We start from the raw sequence: 20,907 nt of genomic DNA, 5'->3' as shown, positions 1-20,907 counted from the left end.
ACAGGTGGCCCACCTGCCCTGAATGATGGGTCGCCACTGAACTTATCTAGAACACTGCAGTCCGTCTGGGTGTTTAACCTTCCCAAGTTCCCCCATGTCACCCTGCTCCTCCGTACATTCCACTGGCTTCCAGTCGAAGCTCACATCCACTACAAGACAATGGTGTTTACTTACGGTGCAGCAAGAGGAACTGCCCCATCTCTACCTTCAGGCTATGCTCAAACCCTGTATCCCAACCCGGGGACTCAGTTCTGCCACCTCTGGTCTCATGGCCGTCCCACTGCTACAGGAGGTCAAGCTCCCTCTCAGCCCAGTCAAAGCACTTCTCTGTCCTGGCACCCCAATGGTGGCACCAGCTTCCCTGATGCTAGGACAGCAGAGTCCCTGCCCATCTGCCCGAAAAGGTCTGAAACCCTACGTCTTTAAAGAGTCCCCCCCAAAATACTAATAATACTAATACTAATAATAATAATAATGTGACACTGACTAATTGAGGATAAATGTATTTACTGTGATATGTGGTTGTCTCACCTGGCTATCTTAAGATGAATGTACTTAATGCGCTGGTGACATCACAGGGTCAAAGAGAACTCCTGACTGTAGTCATACAAAAACACTCCAGGCACTCAGCCCATAAGAACCATTCATACTGTCAGATCTAATATGAAGAACTGAATACAACCATAAGAACCATTCATACTGTCAGATCTAATATGAAGAACTGAATACAACCATAAGAACCATTCATACTGTCAGATCTAATATGAAGAACTGAATACAACCATAAGAACCATTCATACTGTCAGATCTAATATGAAGAACTGAATACTAAAGAGAAGAAGAGGTTGACCAGTACATATTCATGTAACTTTATTTTTCATTGGCAGATCAATAAAGTTTGCTTCAATGCAGTTATCCAAACACATTCATGATCAGTAACTAAAATAACTAATCTAGTTTTAAAGACAATTAATAAACACATGTATTCATTTCATAAACTATGTCTCATTGAATAAAGTTGTAAAACAATCCCCCCAAACTAGTGGTGAAAAGTGATCTCTATCTGATACATGTTAGGGGCAGAAGGCAGCCTAGTGGTTAGAGCGTTGGGCCAGTAACCAAAAGGTTTCTAGATCAAATCACCGAGCTGACAAGGTAAAACTCTGTTGTTCTGCCTCTGAACAAGGCAGTTAACCCACTGTTCCTAGGCCATCATTGTAAATAAGAATTTGTTCTTAACTGACTTGCCTAGTTAGATAAAGGTAAAAAAGAAGTGTCTACTAACTCAATCCCACAGAATACTGCAGAGGGACAACCTGGTCTCAGAGCAAAATGTATTATATGTTACAAAAATATCCCGCCATTCCATTTAGTATGTTACATTACATTGGCCTACCAATATAAGCTGAACAAAAATTTAAACAAAACATGTAAAGTGTTGGTTTCATGAACTGAAGTAAAAAATTCCAGAAATGTTCCATTTGCACAAAAAGGTTATTTCTCTCAAATGTTGTTAACACATTTGTTTATATCCCTGTTAGTGAGCATTTCAGCCTTTGTCAAGATAATCTTGTGCTGGGTGACAATAAAAGGCCACACAACACAATGTCACAGATGTCTCAAGTTTAGGGAATGTGCAATTCTCATGATGACTGCAGGAATGTCCACCAGAGCTGTTGGCAGAGAACTCAATATTTATATCTCTACCATAAGCCACCTCTAACATCCTTTTAGAGAATTTGCCAGTACATCCAACCGGCCTCACAACTGCAGATCACATGTAACCACGGCAGCCCAGGACCTCTTCACCTTTAGGATTGTCTGGGAGGGGGCTGAGTAGTATTTCTGTCTGTAATAAAGACCTTTTGTGGGGAAAAACTCATGCTGATTGGCTGGGCCTGGCTCCCAAGTGGGCTTATGCCCTCCCAAGTCCCACCCAAGCCTGAGCCCCTGCCCAGTCATGTGAAATCCATAGATTAGGGCCTCGTTTATTTATTTCAATTGACTTCTTTCCTTATAAAAACTGTAAATCTTTGAAATTGTTGTGTTTAGATTGTTGTTCAGTATAATACGACTTGTAGGACGTATCAAATGTTACGAATTACAATTTGTATGTTATTTTACGCATTGCTATTCATACAATATGTTTCCGAACTTGTAATATGTATGAAATGTTACGAATGCCAATTTGTTGTTGCTAACATTAGCTTGGTTAGGGGTGAGGAGTTTAAGGTAGAGTTAAATTGGTTTAGGGGAAAGGTCAGCTAACATGCTAACATAGCTAAAAAGTAGTAAGTAGTTGCAAAGTTGCTAATTAGCTAAAATGCTAAAGTCCTCCTTGATGAGATTCAAACACGCAGCCTTTGGCTAGACGTTTGACTTACACGCCCACCCCTCCACAGAGCAGGAATAAGGCTTCTCTCCTGCGTGTGTTCTCTGATGAACCTTTAGCTCATTTAATGTTTTTAAACATTTTCCACAGTATGAGCAGGAGTATGGCATCTCTCCTGTATGTATACGTTCATGTGATTTCAAGGTACCCAATCGGGAGAAATATTTTACACAGTCAGAGCAGGAGTAAGGCTTCTCTCCTGTATGTATACGTTCATGTCTTTTTAAGTTAGAAAGTTGAGAGAAACTAGTTCCACAGTCAGGGCAGAAGAAAGGCTTCTCTCCTGTGTGTGTTCTCTGATGAACGTTTAGATCAGTTGACGTTGTGAAGCATTTTCCACAGTCAGAGCAGACGTAAGGCTTCTCTCCTGTATGTATACGTTGGTGTGTTTGTAAGGTATCCAGTCGAGAGAAACTCTTCCCACAATCAGAGCAGGAGTAAGGCTTCTCTCCTGTATGTATTTGTTGGTGTGTTTTTAAGTTGGTCTTTTGAGAGAATCTCTCCCCACAGTCAGGGCAGTAGTAAGGCTTCTCTCCCGTATGTATACGTTGGTGTGTTTTTAAGGTATCCAGTCGAGAGAAACTCGCCCCACAGTCAGAGCAGGAGTAAGGCTTCTCTCCCGTATGTATACCTTGGTGTGTTTTTAAGGTATCCAGTCGAGAGAAACTCGCCCCACAGTCAGAGCAGGAGTAAGGCTTCTCTCCTGTGTGTATTTTTAGGTGTATTTTTAGCTTTGATAGAAATGGGAAAGTCTCCTCACAATGTGGGCAGTGATGAGACCTCTTAGCTCTGTGATCTTCCTGCTGTTGCTCTCTGGATGTAGAGCATGTCTCAAAATGGTCTCCTGTGTGAACAACATCAGAAGAACCAGTCAGTTGGTGTGATATACATGTCAGTAAAATGTATTTTATGAAGCCCTTTTTACATCAGTAGTTGTCACAAAGTGCTTAACAGAAACCCAGCCTAAAATCCCCAAAGAGCAAGCAATGCAGATGTAGAAGCACAGTGGCCACAAAAAACTCCCTAGAAAGCAGGAACCTAGGAAGAAACCTAGAGAGGAACCAGGCTCAGAGCAGTGACCAGTCCTCTTCTGGCTGTACCGGGTGACAGGTAGCATAGTGGTTAGAGCATTGGACTAGTAACCGAAAGGTTGCAAGATTGAATCCCCGAGCTGACAAGGTAAAAATCTGTGGTTCTGCCCCTGAACAAGGCCGTTAACCCACTGTTCCTAGGCCGTCATTGAAAATAAGAAATTGTTCTTAACTAACTTGCCTAGTTAAATAAAGGTTAAAAAAGAAAGATAAAAAATAAAATAAAATACACTACTATTCAAAAGTTTGGGGTCATTTAGAAATGTCCTTGTTTTTTAAAGAAAAGTTAATTTTTTGTCCATTAAAATAATGTCAAATTGATCAGAAATACAGTGTAGACATTGTTAATGACTATTGTAGCTGGAAACGCCTGAAGATCTCGTACAACGCTGTGTACTACTCCCTTCACAGAACAGCGCAAACTGGCCCTAACCAGAATAGTGTTCAAAAGTTTGGGCTCAATTAGAAATGTCCTTGTTTTGAAAGAAAAGCAGTTTTTTGGCCGCCATTAAAATAACATCAAATTGATCAGAAATACAGTGTAGACATTGTTATTGTTGTAAATTGCTATTGTAGCTGGAAATGTATGATTTTTTTAATGGAATATCTTAATAGGCCCATTATCAGCTACCATCACTCCTGTGATCCAAAGGCATGTTGTGTTAGCTAATCCAAGTTTATCAGTTTATCATAATTGCAAAACCCTTTTGCAATTATGTTAGCACAGCTGAAAATTGTGGTGCTGATTAAAGAAGCAATAAAACTGGCCTTTGCTACTCTGCCTAGAAGGCAAGCATGCCGGAGTCGCCTCTTCACTGTTGACTTTGAGACTGGTGTTAAGTGGCCCCAAACTTTTGAATTGAGCTCAGGTGCATCCTGTTTCCATTGATCATCCTTCAGATGTTTCTACAACTTGATATATAAAATATATCAGATATAAATCATCAGGATGTGGTAGTCTACTGGTTATGTTCATCACTTCTCCAATCGTTGTTGAGATCTGATATTCTGTGCAGCGCAAAAGGAGACGTAGGCCTATATCATATTTCTCAAATCCTTTTCAGGCTAAATTCCAGCTGAACATGGAGAGGACAGTTATGCCTAGCTACAAAGTTTGCTGCTTCAGTGTCTTTAGATATTTTTGTCAGATGTTACTATGGAATGCTGAAGTATAATTACAAGCATTTCATAAGTGTCAAAGGCTTTAATTGACAATTACATGAAGCTTATGCAAAGAGTCAATATTTGCAGTGTTGACCCTTCTTTTTCAAGACCTCTGCAATCTGCCCTGGCATGCTGTCAAATAACGTCTGGGCCACATCCTGACTGATGGCAGCCCATTCTTCCATAATCAATGCTTGGAGTTTGTCAGAATTTGTGGGGTTTTGTTTGTCCACCCGCCTCTTGTGGATTGACCACAAGTTCTCAATGGGATTAAGGTCTGGGGAGTTTCCTAGCCATGGACCAAAAATATCGATGTTTTGTTCCCCGAGCCACTTAGTTATCACTTTTTCCTTATGACAAGGTGCTCCATCATGCTGGAAAAGGCATTGTTCGTCACCAAACTGTTCCTGGATGGTTGGGAGAAGTTGCTCTCGGAGGATGTGTTGGTACCATTCTTTATTCATGGCTGTGTTCTTAGGCAAAATTGTGAGTGAGCCCACTCCCTTGGCTGAGAAGCAACCCCACACATGAATAGTCTCAGGATGCTTTACTGTTGGCATGACACAGGACTGATGGTAGCGCTCACCTTGTCTTCTCCGGACAAGCTTTTTTCCGGATGCCCCAAACAATCTGAGAGAAAATGACTTTACCCCAGTCCTCAGCAGTCCAATCCCTGTACCTTTTGCAGAATATCAGTCTGTCCCTGATGTTTTCCTGGAGAGAAGTGGCTTCTTTGCTGTCCTTCTTGACACCAGGCCATCCTCCAAAAGTCTTCGCCTCACTGTGCGTGCAGATACACTCACACCTGCCAGCTCCCATTCCTGAGCAAGCTCTGTACTGGTGGTGCCCCGATCCCACAGCTGAATCAACTTTAGGAGACGGTCCTGGCACTTGCTGGACTTTCTTGGGCGCCCTGAAGCCTTCTTCACAACAATTGAACCGCTCTCCTTGAAGTTCTTTAAGATCCGATAAATGGTTGACTTAGGTGCAATCTTACTGGCTGCAATATCCTTGCCTGTGAAGCCCTTTTTGTGCAAAGCAATGATGACGACATGTGTTTCCTTCCAGGTAACCATGGGTAACAGAGGAAGAACAATGATTCCAAGCACCACCCTCCTTTTGAAGCTTCCAGTCTGTTATTCGAACTCAATCAGCCTGACAGAGTGATCTCCAGCCTTGTCCTCGTCAACACTCACACCTGTGGTACCGAGAGAATCACTGACATGATGTCAGCTGGTCCTTTTGTGGCAGGGTTGAAATGCAGTGGAAATGTTTTGGGGGGATTCAGTTCATTTGCATGGCAAAGAAGGACTTTGCAATTAATTGCAATTCATCTGATCACACCTCATAACATTCTGGAGTATATGCAAATTGCCATCACACAAACTGAGGCAGCAGACTCTGTGAAAATGTATATTTGTATCATTCTCAAAACTTCTGGCCACGACTGTACACTGAAAAAAATATAAACGCAACATGTAAAGTGTTGGTCCCATGTTTCATGAGCTGAAATACATTATCTCCGAAATTGTCCAATACACACAAAAAGCTTATTTCTCTCAAATTGTGTGCACAAATATGTTTACGTCCCTGTTAGTGAGCATTTCTCCTTCGCCAAGATAACCCATCCACCTGACAGGTGTGACATGTGACAGCATAATCTTTACACAGCTGCACCTTGTGCTGAGGACAACAAAAGGACACTTTAAAAATGTACAGTTTTGTTACACAACACAATGCCACAGATGTCTCAAGTTTTGAGGGAGCGTGCAATTGGCATGCTGACTGCAGGAATGTCGACCAGAGCTGTTGCCAGATAATTGATTGTTCATTTCTCTACCATAAGCTACCTCCAATGTCGTACTCGAGTATTTGGCAGTACGTCCAACCGGCCTCACAATCGTAGACCACGTGTAACAATGTCAGCCCAGGACCTCCACATCTGGCTTCTTCACCTGCGGGATCGTCTACGGGGGGGGGGGGGGGGGGGGGTATTTATGTCTGTAATAAAGCCCTTTTGTGGGGAAAAACTCATTCTGATTGGCTGGACCTGGCTCCCCAGTGGGTGGGTCTGGCTGCCAAGGACCTATGCCTTCCAAGGCCCACCCATGGCTGCACCCCTGCCCAGTCACGTGAAATCTACAGGTTATTTATTTTATTTGACCTTTATTTAACCAGGTAGGCAAGTTGAGAACAAGTTCACATTTACAACTGCGACCTGGCCAAGATAAAGCAAAGCAGTTCGACACATACAACAACACAGAGTTACATATGGAGTAAAACAAACATACAGTCAATAATACAGTAGAAATATAAGTCTATATACAATGTGAGCAAGTGAGGTGAGATAAGGGAGGTGAAGGCAAAAATTAGGCCATGGTGGCAAAGTAAACACAATATAGCGAGTAAAACACTGGAATGGTTGATTTGCAGTGGAAGAATGTGCAAAGTAGAGATAGAAATAATGGGGTGCAAAGGAGCAAAATAAATAAATAAATAAATACAGTAGGGAAAGAGGTAGTTGTTTGGGCTAAATTATAGATGGGCTATGTACAGGTGCAGTAATCTGTGAGCTACTCTGACAGCTGGTGCTTAAAGCTAGTGAGGGAGATAAGTGTTTCCAGTTTCAGAGATTTTTGTAGTTCGTTCCAGTCATTGGCAGCAGAGAACTGGAAGGAGAGGCGGCCAAAGGAAGAATTGGTTTTGGGGGTGACCAGAGAGATATACCTGCTGGAGCGCGTGCTACAGGTGGGTGCTGCTATGGTGACCAGCGAGCTGAGATAAGGGGGGACTTTACCTAGCAGGGTCTTGTAGATGACCTACTTGAACCAGTGGGTTTGGCGACGAGTATGAAGCGAGGGCCAGCCAACGAGAGCGTACAGGTCGCAGTGGTGGGTAGTATATGGGGCTTTGGTGACAAACCGGATGGCACTGTGATAGACTGCATTCAATTTATTGAGTAGGGTATTGGAGGCTATTTTGTAAATGACATCACCAAAGTCGAGGATTGGTAGGATGGTCAGTTTTACAAGGGTATGTTTGGCAGCATGAGTGAAGGATGCTTTGTTGCGGAATAGGAAGCCAATTCTAGATTTAACTTTGGATTGGAGATGTTTGATGTGAGTCTGGAAGGAGAGTTTACAGTCTAACCAGACACCTAGGTATTTGTAGTTGTCCACATATTCTAAGTCAGAGCCGTCCAGAGTAGTGATGTTGGATAGGCGGGCAGGTGCAGGCAGCGATCGGTTGAAGAGCATGCATTTAGTTTTACTTGTATTTAAGAGCAATTGGAGGCCACGGAAGGAGAGTTGTATGGCATTGAAGCTCGCCTGGAGGGTTGTTAACACAGTGTCCAAAGAAGGGCCAGAAATATACAGAATGGTGTCGTCTGCGTAGAGGTGGATCAGAGACTCACCAGCAGCAAGAGCGACATCATTGATGTATACAGAGAAGAGAGTCAGGGCCTAATTCATAACAACTGACTGATGTCCTTATTATATATATTTTTTTATTACATTGAACCTTTATTTAACTAGGCAAGTCAGTTAAGAACAAAATCTTATTTACAATGACGGCCTTCCGGGGAACAGTGGGTTAACTGCATTGTTCAGGGGCAGAAAAACAGATTTTTACCTTGTCAGCTCAGGGATTCGATCCAGCAACCTTTCGGTTACTGGCCCAACGCTATAACCACCAGGCTACCTGCCGCCCCTTATATGAACTGTAACTCAGAAGAATCGTTGAAATTGTTGCATGTTGTGTTAATATTTATGTACAATAAACATTGAAGAAACTGGTGAAGAGCTATAAAAGTAAGAATATAGCCCTATTAGACTGAAAGATAATGGAATTTCATCAAACTTATTAGCTCCCGAGTGGCGCAGCGGTCTAAGGCACTGCATCTCAGTGCTAGAGGCGTCACTACAGACACCCTGGTTAGATTCCAGGCTGTATCACAACCGGCCGTGATTGGGAGTCCCATAGGGAGGAGCACAATTGACCAAGTGTCATCCAGGTTTGGCCGGTGTAGGCCGTCATTGTAAATAATAATTTGTTCTTAACTGACTTGCCTAGTTAAATAAAGGTTAATAATAATCATTGTGAGGCTCTCCATGAGCATTAGCTGCTACTTCACTCAATCCTGTTTCAAAAAGTCTCCCTGTGTGACATTCCTTGAGACTGTAACGAAAAGTAAAAGAAATCAGACCCCTCCCCTAGAAATCAGGCCAGATCCAGAGCTACCCCTGTGGGCCCTAGGACCAATTATAGACTGGGGAATGACTGCCACGACGGAGACCAACCAGCAGAGGGAGCCAAATGAACCAGACCTAACAAAACGGGACCTAAAACAAGAACCCCTCGACATGAAGACCGAGGGAGAATGGTATGAGGAGACAAATGAACAGGCTCGAGAAGGGCTAGACATGAAACAAGAACCAATCAGCAGGAAGACCGAGGGAGAGTGGTATGAACCGCTCGACCAAACTGACGCCCCAGCGGAAGAAGAGTTATGGGCATCAGTGCTGAAAGACTTAACATTGGACTGAGTCCCACCAAAAAATGTTGAGCATGCTACAAGAGAAGTAGTAGTGGCAAAATGTGACAAATCGATTGCACTCTCAAGTGTCTTCCCCTGAACTGAGTGTCTTAAGAAAGGTATAAAAGGAGGAGAGGTCCGTGCCTAGTGCATGATCCTCGACACATATGATTTGGACATCACATCATAGAGGATCATCAGGCAAGGTAAATTACTCTTCACTATACTCTGCTTGTATTGACTACTTTGACATTAAGGCACGAGCATTATATTGACTGGTATATCTTGAGAGTTGTGTTGTATTCTGGAAAGTCGCTCCATTAAAAGGAAGCAGTTGCGTAGGAGAGCAATCTCCTAGAGAGCAACAAGCGCTATTCTTGGGAGTACCAGAAACAATTCCAATTTGAAGGATTGAAAAAAGCCCAGATACAAGTAAGCCTCGTAGAAAGCCCAGAGTCACTAAAAAGGAGTCAGTATCTAAGCAGTAGGCAGTGAAAAGTGTAACCGTAAGAAATTTGGAGACAATAAGAGATTGAAATATTATACACAGCAGAGGCTGCCAATATTACTCTTATAGACACCAGTTTCGGGAAGGACCAAGGGAATAGAGCTTTAAGGTAAATATATTGCTATTTGCTTTGTTTAAGAGTTATAAGAAGTGTTTAAGCTGATTTATATTTGCAATAGTATCTGGCATAGCATAACGCATTAAGGATTGATTGAGCATTATTGATGTATTAGGACTGTATAACCATTTAACTGTAATAACGTGTATATGACAAAAAACAGAGTGACTTAAATAAATGCTTGAAACTTTGACAACTAGGCCAGGGAACCTACCCGGAGAGCGAACGCCTTTGACACTCTCACTAAACGGAAAGTGACCCTGGTTATAGGTTAAAGGGATAGCACTAAAGAATATTTCATTGTGTGGACAATAATATATCTTTGGAAAAATCAAACATATAACAATACTAGTTTCCAAGTGACTACTAGCTGACGAGCATAATAACTAACAGAAGTTAATTATTAGGTATTGGTATACAAGAGAGGAAGAGACGGGTTAAGGGAGTATAGGAGGAATCTATAAACATAAAGTAATAAAGTACTCATCTATCCAAGGCCCCACACTTGACCGGGGAAATAAGGGAGTGACAACGTGAACGAAGGAACAAACCCAACTCACGCGAAGGGCCAGTACGAATAAATAGACGGGTTGGTAGGGCCGCACGGCTAGGCCCTGGTCACACCGAAGTGACTAAAATCCTAAAGTACTCTGCCTAGCCAGAGGACGGGATAGAGGCTTTTGCTGCAGGCGACGGGCAAAAGTCAGCACCGTGACAAGACCAACCAGAAATGTTTCCTTGGCCAAATATTCCCAGATTTTCATAAAAACAGCCAAACATGTTCTCTCGTTTCTGCATCACCAAATGTTGCGCGAGACAAAAGAGTAGGCTAGGTGAGTATCAATCACTAGTTCGGTGCAGCAGACTGCAGGGGTGTAGTGCTGCAAGAGCGATGAGCCGCCACAATGGTGTTTGTTTAGTAAAGGTAGATGTCTGGACGATAAAGATGTCTTGGACGATCACCTAATGATTAATTAGTAGTCCACATAACCAAATATTATAGCATAACATTACTGTTACAACAAAAAGAACACCTCATTTATTACGATATTTTAGGATGGTTTGCTGAATCGTCTCAAACTCAACAGCACGCCATTAGGCAGAATGTGCTTTGATTAAAACAAAATACAGGAAGTCTACAAATTTAACACCATCTGCTCTAATTTGCTAACCAAACAGTAATTCAAGAAGATTTAAATGCATATTCCCATGAAATTGATTGAGATCGAACGATTGGCATGCAGAAACAGCTTGGTCCTTTCACTGGTAAAACGCGAAGAATTATAATTCAATATTGACAGTGATGATGTCATGGCCTATTTTGAAATGAGGTATGCCTAACTTGGTGATTGAGGGTATTAAACATTTTCAACGTTCTTGAGACAATGTGTGGGCAAAGGCAGGCATTACAAGTTTTAAAATGTTTTGCTTCGCTGTGAAGTCTTGAGTTGTTCAGGGATGTGTGATGTCAGAATTACAGAATTCAACCTAGCAATAGACTGGTCATAACTTATGGAGGTCTAATTTACGAAGATAACTTATAGAGAAAACCTGCTCTTACCATGACTAACAGTTGTCCTAATCTTCTCCTCTTCTTCTTCATCTTTAATGTTGACATTCAGCTCCAGTGTTTGACTGCAGTCCTCCAGCTTCACTGATGCCATCTCTGGATCCTGCAGTGCAAACTGGGCTCCACTGTCACAATCAGGACCCAGTGACTGTAGGTTTGGACTCAGTGTGGAAGGAGAGAGGCAGGCTGGGTTTGTCCTCACTGTTGATGTTACTGGCCTCACTGTCACAATCAGGACCCAGTGACTGTAGGTTTGGACTCAGTGTGGAAGGAGAGAGGCAGGCTGGGTTTGTCCTCACTGTTGATGTTACTGGCCTCAGACTTAATCTGAGTCGGCCTGTAGTAATAAAGACAAACGGACACAAAAGTTATTTTCTTGACAGTTCTGGCACTTTATTCTGTAAACATATTTTCTCTTTTTCTTGTTCAATTATCTCATTTCAGTAGATCAGGTAGCTAAACATTGACAAAACATTCATTCACATTAGACAAAGTACACATTTTAAATTGCACAACATAAATGCACTTAATCTATAGTCGATTTCCTAAATTGACATAAATGACTCAAAAACCATTTAGTACATGGTTGCAGAATGTTGTAGGCAGTACTATGTAAACATTTTATGAATAACCTTGTCTTCACTGTATTATTTCACTCACAAAAACCAATTATATTTCACATTCACACCATAGTAAGAATTATCAGGGATCGTACAGTGGCAAGTCAAATTCAAGGACTTTCAAGTACTTTTTCAAGCGCTAATATTTATTTACTTTAAGCCCCTTGTGCAAACCCTGAATTATAGATAAATATAGAAACAACTGAATGTGTCTGAATATTAGTACACATGTAAAAAACTGATTATCATTACATTCAGCTTCAAAACTGTAGAGCAACTGAAATGTTCTCTCTCTGATGAGGCACTACCTGCACTGAAGTCCGTTGATGCAGACCTCCTATGGTATCATGGTGGTCCGCAAACAAACGTTTAAGGTCCATGTCTGTCTAATTCTGTACTAAGAAAATAAACCAAGAAGTCCCTCTTAACTTCTACCACACCCTCCCCTCCCCCAAAAACCCTCCCACACCCCCAATAAACGTTATCAATAGATCCATTTCTGCATTTGAAAACATTGGGGTTTATATCATGCTGAGACAATCCACCCCCAGGTTATCCAGCTTATCAAAAACCATACGGACAGTAACATCTGTCACCTCCAACAACTCTGCTGCAGTTTACAAGATAACTTTCAACCTGGTATTTCTGCTTTACACAATCCAAGTGTTGATGACCTTACCAATGAAATCTATGAAGTATATTTTATTCAATATTAAAGTATCCTTTGTCACAGCGCATTTATGTGCGCAAGATTTCTGAACAGCCCTTGAAACCATGTCAGGACTAGTAGAAAGACCAGTTCTGACAGTAGGTCCTCTTTCTACGGGACCAACCATGGAAGCTCCATCAGTCTGACAGTAGGTCCTCTTACTACGGGACCAACCATGGAAGCTCCATCAGTCTGACAGTAGGTCCTCTTACTATGGGACCAGCCATGGAAGCTCCATCAGTCTGACAGTAGGTCCTCTTACTACGGGACCAGCCATGGAAGCTCCATCAGTCTGACAGTAGGTCCTCTTACTACTGGACCAGCCATGGAAGCTCCATCAGTCTGACAGTAGGTCCTCTTACTACGGGACCAGCCATGGAAGCTCCATCAGTCTGACAGTAGGTCCTCTTACTACAGGACCAGGCACTTGGCACATCTTTTCACATGTCCCATTCTTTGGCATTTAAAAACACTGTGATGATCCTCCGTTGCTGCTCCAGTTTCAACTGTTCTGCCTGCGGCTATGGAAGCCTGACCTGTTCACCAGACGTGCTGTTTTCAACCTCAGATTACTCCCTTCAATTTAGCATAAACTCCAGGATCATGGCTTCTGAGCTTCGTCCCATTATGATTTTCCAATTGAATAATCTTCCCTTGCTGAACCTGACTAGCACAAGATATTAACAATCTACCATTTAAAATGTTTTATTTCACCTTTATTTAACCAGGTAGGCTAGTTGAGAACAAGTTCTCATTTACACTGATGAGGCCCAGTTTAACTTCACCTCTCTTTTTATGGCCTTGGTTAATCAGATAGGGTGTAAATGAGGCCCTGTGGTCTCCTCAAACACCATCCCAACTTTCCACTGTGACACATTATTACTCTAGCTCCCTAACTTGGGCCTCTTTAGAGTTTCTATACTACATGCGCCACTGCTTCCAGTATCATTATCTCTGTTCTTCCACTACAGACCATTCACATACTAGGCCCTCATCCTCCCGCTCCATATCATCAGAAATGTCCCCCACATTGATCGCATTCCAGCACAGCTGTTGCTTCTCAAACTCTCTCCATTTCCATTGTTTCAGGGGTGCCAAACTCACTCCATTGAGGACCGAGTCTCCGCGGGTTTTATTTGTTTCCTTTCAATTAAAACCTAGACAATCAGATGGGAGTTCCTTACTAATTAGTGACATTAATTCATTAATCAAGTACAAGGGAGAAACCAAAACCCGCAGACACTTGGTCCTCCATGGAATGAGTTTGATATGTGCTCCGATTCATCCGCATTAATCGACGCCATTCCATGCAGTTGGCCTCTCTCTCCCAATGGTGAAGGATAACTTCAGTTCGCTTCCCTCTATTTTAACACTCCATCACACAGCCTCGTGTCGCCATTTCACCACGAGCAAACACCTAGAGAGACGACCGAAACCGTTGACGCCACCATTTGACTAGCCTCGTCCGAACTATCCTGATCTCGCGAGCTTACAAAACAGTGTATGTAAACTCGCGAGATCAGGATGGTTCGGACGAGGCTATTTACCAGCTCATAAACAACATTTTACACAAAACCAAGAACATGTAAAAACTAACTCAAATAAGTGGAATCTTTATGAAATGACTTTGACGAAATTATGTACATACACTCAGATAAACCCAAAGTCTAGCTATGTGACTTGTAAAATCGTTTTAAATCACGTTCTTCACTCAATCGGTTTGACCCCAAAATAACACATACAATTAAAACCTTTACCAAACGTGATAATACCTTGACGGATTTGTTACCTAGCATGTTATATATTATGTCGACATTAGACATTTTAAACGTGCTATTACATACCTACAATGATAAATTTGAAACGGACACAACCACTATCGACATAACAGCACAGTTCTGTCGTTTCTACCCGGAACTTCCTGTTCCCCACAACAACAGTACAACAGCGTCATCTTCTTCTCTGGTATACTGACATTTACACAAATATAACGTGTCTACCGCCACCTGCTGTACCGTTGGTAAACTGTAGAAATAAATACATGCGGAAACAACGACATCAAAATAAAAACATCCCACTCCTTCAGTCACAGTCCTATTCAAATCACATCCCTACACAGTCTCATGGGCCTCGTAGGGAGGAACATCTTAAATCAGTATTCCCTGCAATCAGTGGTGCAAACTACTTATGTAGTACTTAAAATATTTGTACATAAGTAGTTTTTGGGGGTATATGTACTTTACTTTTGATATTTTTGACAACTTCTACTTTTACTCCACTACATTCCTGAAGAAAATAAGGTACTTTCTACTCCATACATTTCCCTGACACCCAAAAGTACTCGTTACATTTTGAATGATTAGCAGGTCAGGAAAAAATTTCAATTCACGCATCCCTACCGCATCTGATCTGGCGGTCTCACTAAACATAAATACCTTGTTTGTAAATGATGGGTGTGATCTTAAATGTAATCTGGAGTGCCAGAGTGCGCTTGGGCGTTCGTAAATTAAGAGCGTTGTCGGATTGTCAGTTCGTATCGCTCTCGGAGCGTTCAGAGCCACACTGGACGCTCTGGCGGAGGAGTAGGGTTGATTCAAGCGTTCTGACCTTACAACTATGGAACGCCGTTTGGGACTTTGCGTGTCAAAAAGATACACGTTAAATAACACTATTTGACGTGTCAAATAACACTAGTTGACGTGTCAAATAACAGTATTTGACGCGTCAAATAACAATATGTAAACTATTTGCAAATGTTGGCCAATCACTATATGAAAAACTTCTCATTCATCATCACCAACAAACGTCTAAGTCATGTCGAACCTTGAAAACATGAGAGACCGCTTTTTAAGTTTTGCCAAGTGTAACCAGCCAAGTGTAGCCACCTTTACAACCACCCCAGGACGATCGGGTAGGATTAATTCTGGTAGGTTAGGTAATACCTGTCAAAAGTCAACATTAACCGGCACAACTACCTAGTAACGTTAGCTTGCTAATGATTGCAACAGCTACCGTGGGGTGCGCGAGTATGGGCAGTGTCGATTATGGTGAGTGTCATTAGTGTAACTTTTATAACGTTTGCGCATGTCAGATTTCAATCGTTCAGGAGACGGAATAATGCTGGAGTCCAAAGGCGGCAAACCGGGAAAAGCATGTGGATAACTATGAGGGTTTGTCTGATCGCTGAGCCTAACATGCAGCAGCTGAACAGGATAGGTATATTTTCCCTATATCCATGCAGTACATGAGGACACAGTGCGTTTTATTAGATTGAAATAATGTTTCCACATCTCAGTATCTTTAGAGTATCCTATGAGGCAGATCAAAGTACCCTATGGTCAGGAGGAGAGCAGTTTCTTGAAGGTTTTGGGGGAAACATTCCCCCAGATTAATCCAAATGTAGAGGCCTTTAAGACAGATAGGAAGAGGCTCGTTCCCCTACAAAAAAAGGATTGTTGTCAAGACAATGGAGGACAGAGATGGTCTGGTTGAATTGGTGGCTCAACAATTTGTCCAAGGGAGCATGCAGGTGGCCTTGGAGTAGTAAGTCAACTCTGTCATAAATCTGTGAAGTACTTGTCAATACCTCCTCTAACATAAGTATTTTTAATCAGTCCACCCCCCTAAATCAATACACATCACTATATTGTCCTTAACACTTATTTTAAATATACATACTGTCTCTAAACAAAACAGGTTCAAATATCGTCTCAACGCTCTTGGGCTGCTCGAAGCATTGGGGAACCACCCGGACAGCTTCCGAGCACTTTTTGTGGACTCCATAAAACCTCCCACTGCCAGGGACCTGTTTAAAGTAACCTATTCCATACCTGGCGGCAACCGGTGGTGTTTGGAGAACAACACCATCTGCCACTGGTTCAACTGGCTGGCTGAGGTGCAAGGTAAAATAGTAAATTGTTCAAGTTTATTGGTAACTGCTGTCACGACTTCCGCCGAAGTCGGGACCTCTCCTTGTTCGGGCTGCGTTCGGCGGTCGATGTCACCGGCTTTCTAGCCATCACCGCTCCATTTTTCATTTATCCATTTGTTTTGTCTTGTTCCCTGCACACCTGGTTTTCATTCCCCAATCACACTACATGTATTTATTCCTTTGTTCCCCCTCATGTCTTTGTGTGAGATTGTTTTGTGTTACGTGTCTATGTTGACGCGCTTTACTGGTATGTGTTTATTCTGTGTTTTATTTCACGAGGTATGTTTTTTGTGTTTATACAATATTATTGTGATGTTTGCTCGTTTGCACTTTTGCATTGGCTGGAGGTATCGACGCAGTGGCGTCCGTCTGTTGGTTTCTCCTGCCTAAATAAAGTGTGTGCCTGTTCACAACTCTCTGCTCTCCTGCACCTGACTCCGCTCCCAGTATGCACGCCATTGACAACTGCATATTATTCCATTTTGTGATTTTAAATATGTATTTTAAATGTTTTACTGTGTACTCCTCAGATGGAGAATGTCCTCCTCTAACAGTGGCGATGGTGTTGGAGTTTGTTACTGGGGCAACGGTGGTGCCACCCCTTGGGTTTGAGGACACCTCGACCATCGAAATCCTCCACACAGCGCGAGGGCCTCTCGCTGGGCAGCAGAATAAAAAGTACCCAGAGGCAAACGCGTGTGCTGTGACACTAAGGCTCCCTCTTCATAGCACCTACAATGCCTTTAGGGAATTCATGACCTCCGGTATTGTGAATTCCCCACATTTCAGTGTTGCATAAAAACATTTTTACGATACATAATTGTATCTAGTAGCACTAAATTACAGTAGCAATTGAGTGTTTGAGAATGTAACTGCCCATCAACATTTAAGCATTTATCTACTTACATCTGTATTGTTTGTACAGTGCATTCGGAACGTATTCAGACCCCTTGACTTTTTCCATATTTTATTACGTTACAGCCTTCTTCAAAAAATTGATACAATAATTCTTTCCCCTCATCAATCTACACACAATACCCCATAATGTCAAAGAAAAAACAGGTTGACATTTTTGCAAATATATAAAAAAAAAAAAAAATATTACATTTATGACCCTTTACTCAGTCCTTTGCTGAAGCATCTTTGGCAGCGATTACACCATAGAGTTCTTGGGTATGACGCTACATTTTTATTTATTTAATACATTTTAGAATAAGGCTCTAATGTAACAAAATGTGGTGAAAGTCAAGCGGTCTGAATACTTTCCAAATGCACTGTATTTCCATATTGGCTGTTATTGTTCACATAATGATCATTACAATGTAATTATACAGTCCATATTGCTTGTCTTGGTGTTAAGGTTGAGGTTTTTTTAGAAACACTTTACTGACACTTCACTAATAACCAATATCCGTTGCTGATATTGACTGAAGTACTGCTGCCATATTGCAGCCAACTCATCCAAATCTGATAATTTGATGTCCTACATTAAGAACAAATTAAGTTCAGCCATTATCATTTAATTAGAACTATATGAAATAAGGCTTCCCATCCACTGCATTAGGTGACAGCTCCACTTCTGGGAACTGCACCTTCGTAGTGACTTATCGGATTTCAAATGCATTGATCTAAGAACTACATCCATTAGTCCTAGGCTCTCCAACCCTGTTCCTGGAGAGCTACCCTCCTGTAGATGTTCAATCCAACCTCAGTTTTAACTAACCTCATTAACTTATTAAGCAGGTAATTATTAAAATCAGGTGCACTAGATTAGGGTCGGAGTGAACCTACAAGACAGTAGCTCTCCAGGAACAAGGTTAGGAGAACTGCACTAGTCCATCTTCAACCACATCATCTGAGCTGCCACAATGTTATGTTACTAACTGTAATAGGTTGCTGTTAATCACAAGTATATAAAATGTAACGGGGGTGAACCACTATCTTCATAGATCATTTTTTAACTATAGGGCATTCTCCACACAATTATTTATTTTAACAATTTATAAAAGTCCCGATTGGGCATTATAAAAATGTAAGTTCTGTTTTAATAATGTCCATTCAGAATGTTCTGTTGTCCTCCCACAGCAGGCACGCTCTGAAGGCTCCAATCCAGTGCTTGCAGTAGGCCTCTCCTGGGTGGTGTTGTACTGAGTGGAAGACAAATATTGTGTCAGCTGATGTAATTCTGTACTAAAGCGCCATAGAGCAAAATGCAATAACCATAGGCTGTATATCTTAACAGTACCTGACTCTCTCCAAATATGACCAAACAGAATCGTACTGGAATGGGGAAGTACTTAACTTTTGTTAAGGCCACCTGTGTCTAAACTCTGGTCCCCATCCGTTTAGAGTTGAAGATGTCTATCGTACCTTTCTAGAGACCAAATCATACAGTGTGTGAAAGAGGGGGAATGTTACTATTATACATTTATTACTACTATTATAAAAATGAACTGATTCAAAGGAACGAGTGGCGCTGAAGATATAGCGTCCAATCCCTCATCCCAGTAGGGGAGTATCAGGGGTGTATGTAGTAAGTCAGGTTGGAGTAGGAACGAGTGGCGCTGAAGATATAACTGCCATAACCCTCTGTAGATTGTCAACTCCCAGGCTGCCTCTGGGGCTTTCCAATGGAATTATTGTCTGCAACAGTTCCATCTGTGTGTTGCTGATGGTGAACTGGATTTGTGGCACAATCACCCATTCCGACCAATAAAGAGCTGCGGCGCCAGTGGTTGGGGGAGCTGAGGTGGTGGCTTGAGAGCTGATGGTGGTTGAATTTGGGGCGAACAAATCCCTTACTGCTTTCAGATTGGCCCTCTGCATTGCCAGGGAACCCGAGATGAACAACTGCAGAGGTGACTGCCGTTGTTCAGTCCTCAGCCCATGGTGGTTCCACTGACTGGCAAACACAGCAAGATCTCTGTTCACCCATTGCAGGAACACAAAGTGCAGTGCCCACAGGTGCACCTCATTGTTGATGTCGATGATCTGCTCCGTCTCCAAGAAGGTGAACAGGTCATGGTAAACGTTGGAGACTCCATGCCAGACCTCCCCCCACTGCCGCTCTATCCTCTGGTTGTGAGTGCTCCTTCCTCTGAGGGCACTTCCCCTCTCACCACCCCTGAACTGCTCCATGAAGGCACAGATACGGTTGTTTTCACCACCCGGTCACATCTCACCCGGGATGGTACTCCGTAGCTGGTGATGGCTGCTTTGAATGACTCCATGACTGTGGCACTCCTGTTGTTGTCAGAGGTCTTCAGAAACACAAGTCTGCTGTAACCATCCACAGCACCATGGATAACAATCCTCCACCTAAAAAACATGACACGTTTGTTTAACAAAACCATATTTTTCTCTTATAGTGACACCATTCTGTTTTTATTGATATCAGCTCTTTGATCCTCTCATCCAGCTGAGCGTCTGACAACAGAGAGTAGGATCTGAAAAGCTGAAAATTACTAAATACAAAAATAACACAAAAAGATACATCAATCAGGAATGTGATCAAATCTAAAGAGGATGTAGAGATCTCCCTCTTGTGTTACAATTCTTTATTAAATTACGATAACTTACCTCGTGCGCCGCTTGACCACAGAGTGCGACACATTGAGAACATCTGCCATTTGTCTGATGGTCATATGACAATCTATGAGGAACTCAAGCTGCTCCTTGGTGATGTGGTACCGCCTTCTCTCCAAAGGGCTTGATAGGATACTGAAATAAAAAATACAATAGATAATTACAAAATACACTCCTAAAAACTTTAGGTTAAAAGACTATAAGATCACCATATAGAATTTAGAAACAACATTATCGGCCAACCAACTGTTTTTTTCATTGATTGACTTGACACAGGAGACTTAACACAGGACAAGTAAAATGATACAATCTCAGCCTTTGCCACACATGCCGTACAAAAAAAATTATACAAATGTAACAACTTGCCAGTTGTGCCCCAGACTATCCGTAAATTTAAAATACAAGGAAATCGTGCTGTCTGGTTTGCTTAATATAATTTATTTGAAATTATTTATACTTTTACTTTTGATACTTAAGTATATTTTAGAAATTACATTTACTTTTGATACTTATGTATATGTCAAACCAAATACTTTTAGACTTTTACTCAAGTAGTATTTTACTGGGTGGCTTTCACTTTTACCTTGATAGGAAAGGACTCAAGTATCTTTACTTTTACTCAAGTATGACAATTGGGTACTTTTTCCACCACTGCCTGCAATGCTTCCAATGTTAATTCCTG

General features: G+C 41.9%; 2 protein-coding genes and 1 pseudogene across 2 annotated transcripts in view; all 3 read right to left on the bottom strand.

The window, feature by feature from the left end:
- LOC129860156 (zinc finger protein OZF-like) overlaps nucleotides 1-20,907 on the bottom strand; it is a 170,601-nt gene that overhangs the window by 88,813 nt on the left and 60,881 nt on the right. The gene's annotated exons all lie outside the window — the stretch shown is intronic.
- LOC129860189 (zinc finger protein 501-like) overlaps nucleotides 1-20,907 on the bottom strand; it is a 167,967-nt pseudogene that overhangs the window by 88,813 nt on the left and 58,247 nt on the right.
- On the bottom strand, nucleotides 1,366-11,595 carry LOC129860208 (gastrula zinc finger protein XlCGF7.1-like). The gene is made up of 2 exons (XM_055930598.1): nucleotides 11,372-11,595; nucleotides 1,366-3,236 (listed from the first exon to the last, which is right to left on the bottom strand). The coding sequence occupies exons 1-2, from the start codon at nucleotides 11,472-11,474 to the stop codon at nucleotides 2,368-2,370; spliced, it is 972 nt and encodes a 323-aa protein (XP_055786573.1). The 5' UTR covers nucleotides 11,475-11,595; the 3' UTR covers nucleotides 1,366-2,367.

The sequence above is a fragment of the Salvelinus fontinalis genome, chromosome 7 (assembly GCF_029448725.1).
Source record: "Salvelinus fontinalis isolate EN_2023a chromosome 7, ASM2944872v1, whole genome shotgun sequence".
Taxonomy (NCBI): Eukaryota; Metazoa; Chordata; class Actinopteri; order Salmoniformes; family Salmonidae; genus Salvelinus; species Salvelinus fontinalis.
The sequence above is the reverse complement of the archived record's forward strand: the minus strand, read 5'-3'. Positions and strand labels throughout refer to the sequence as shown.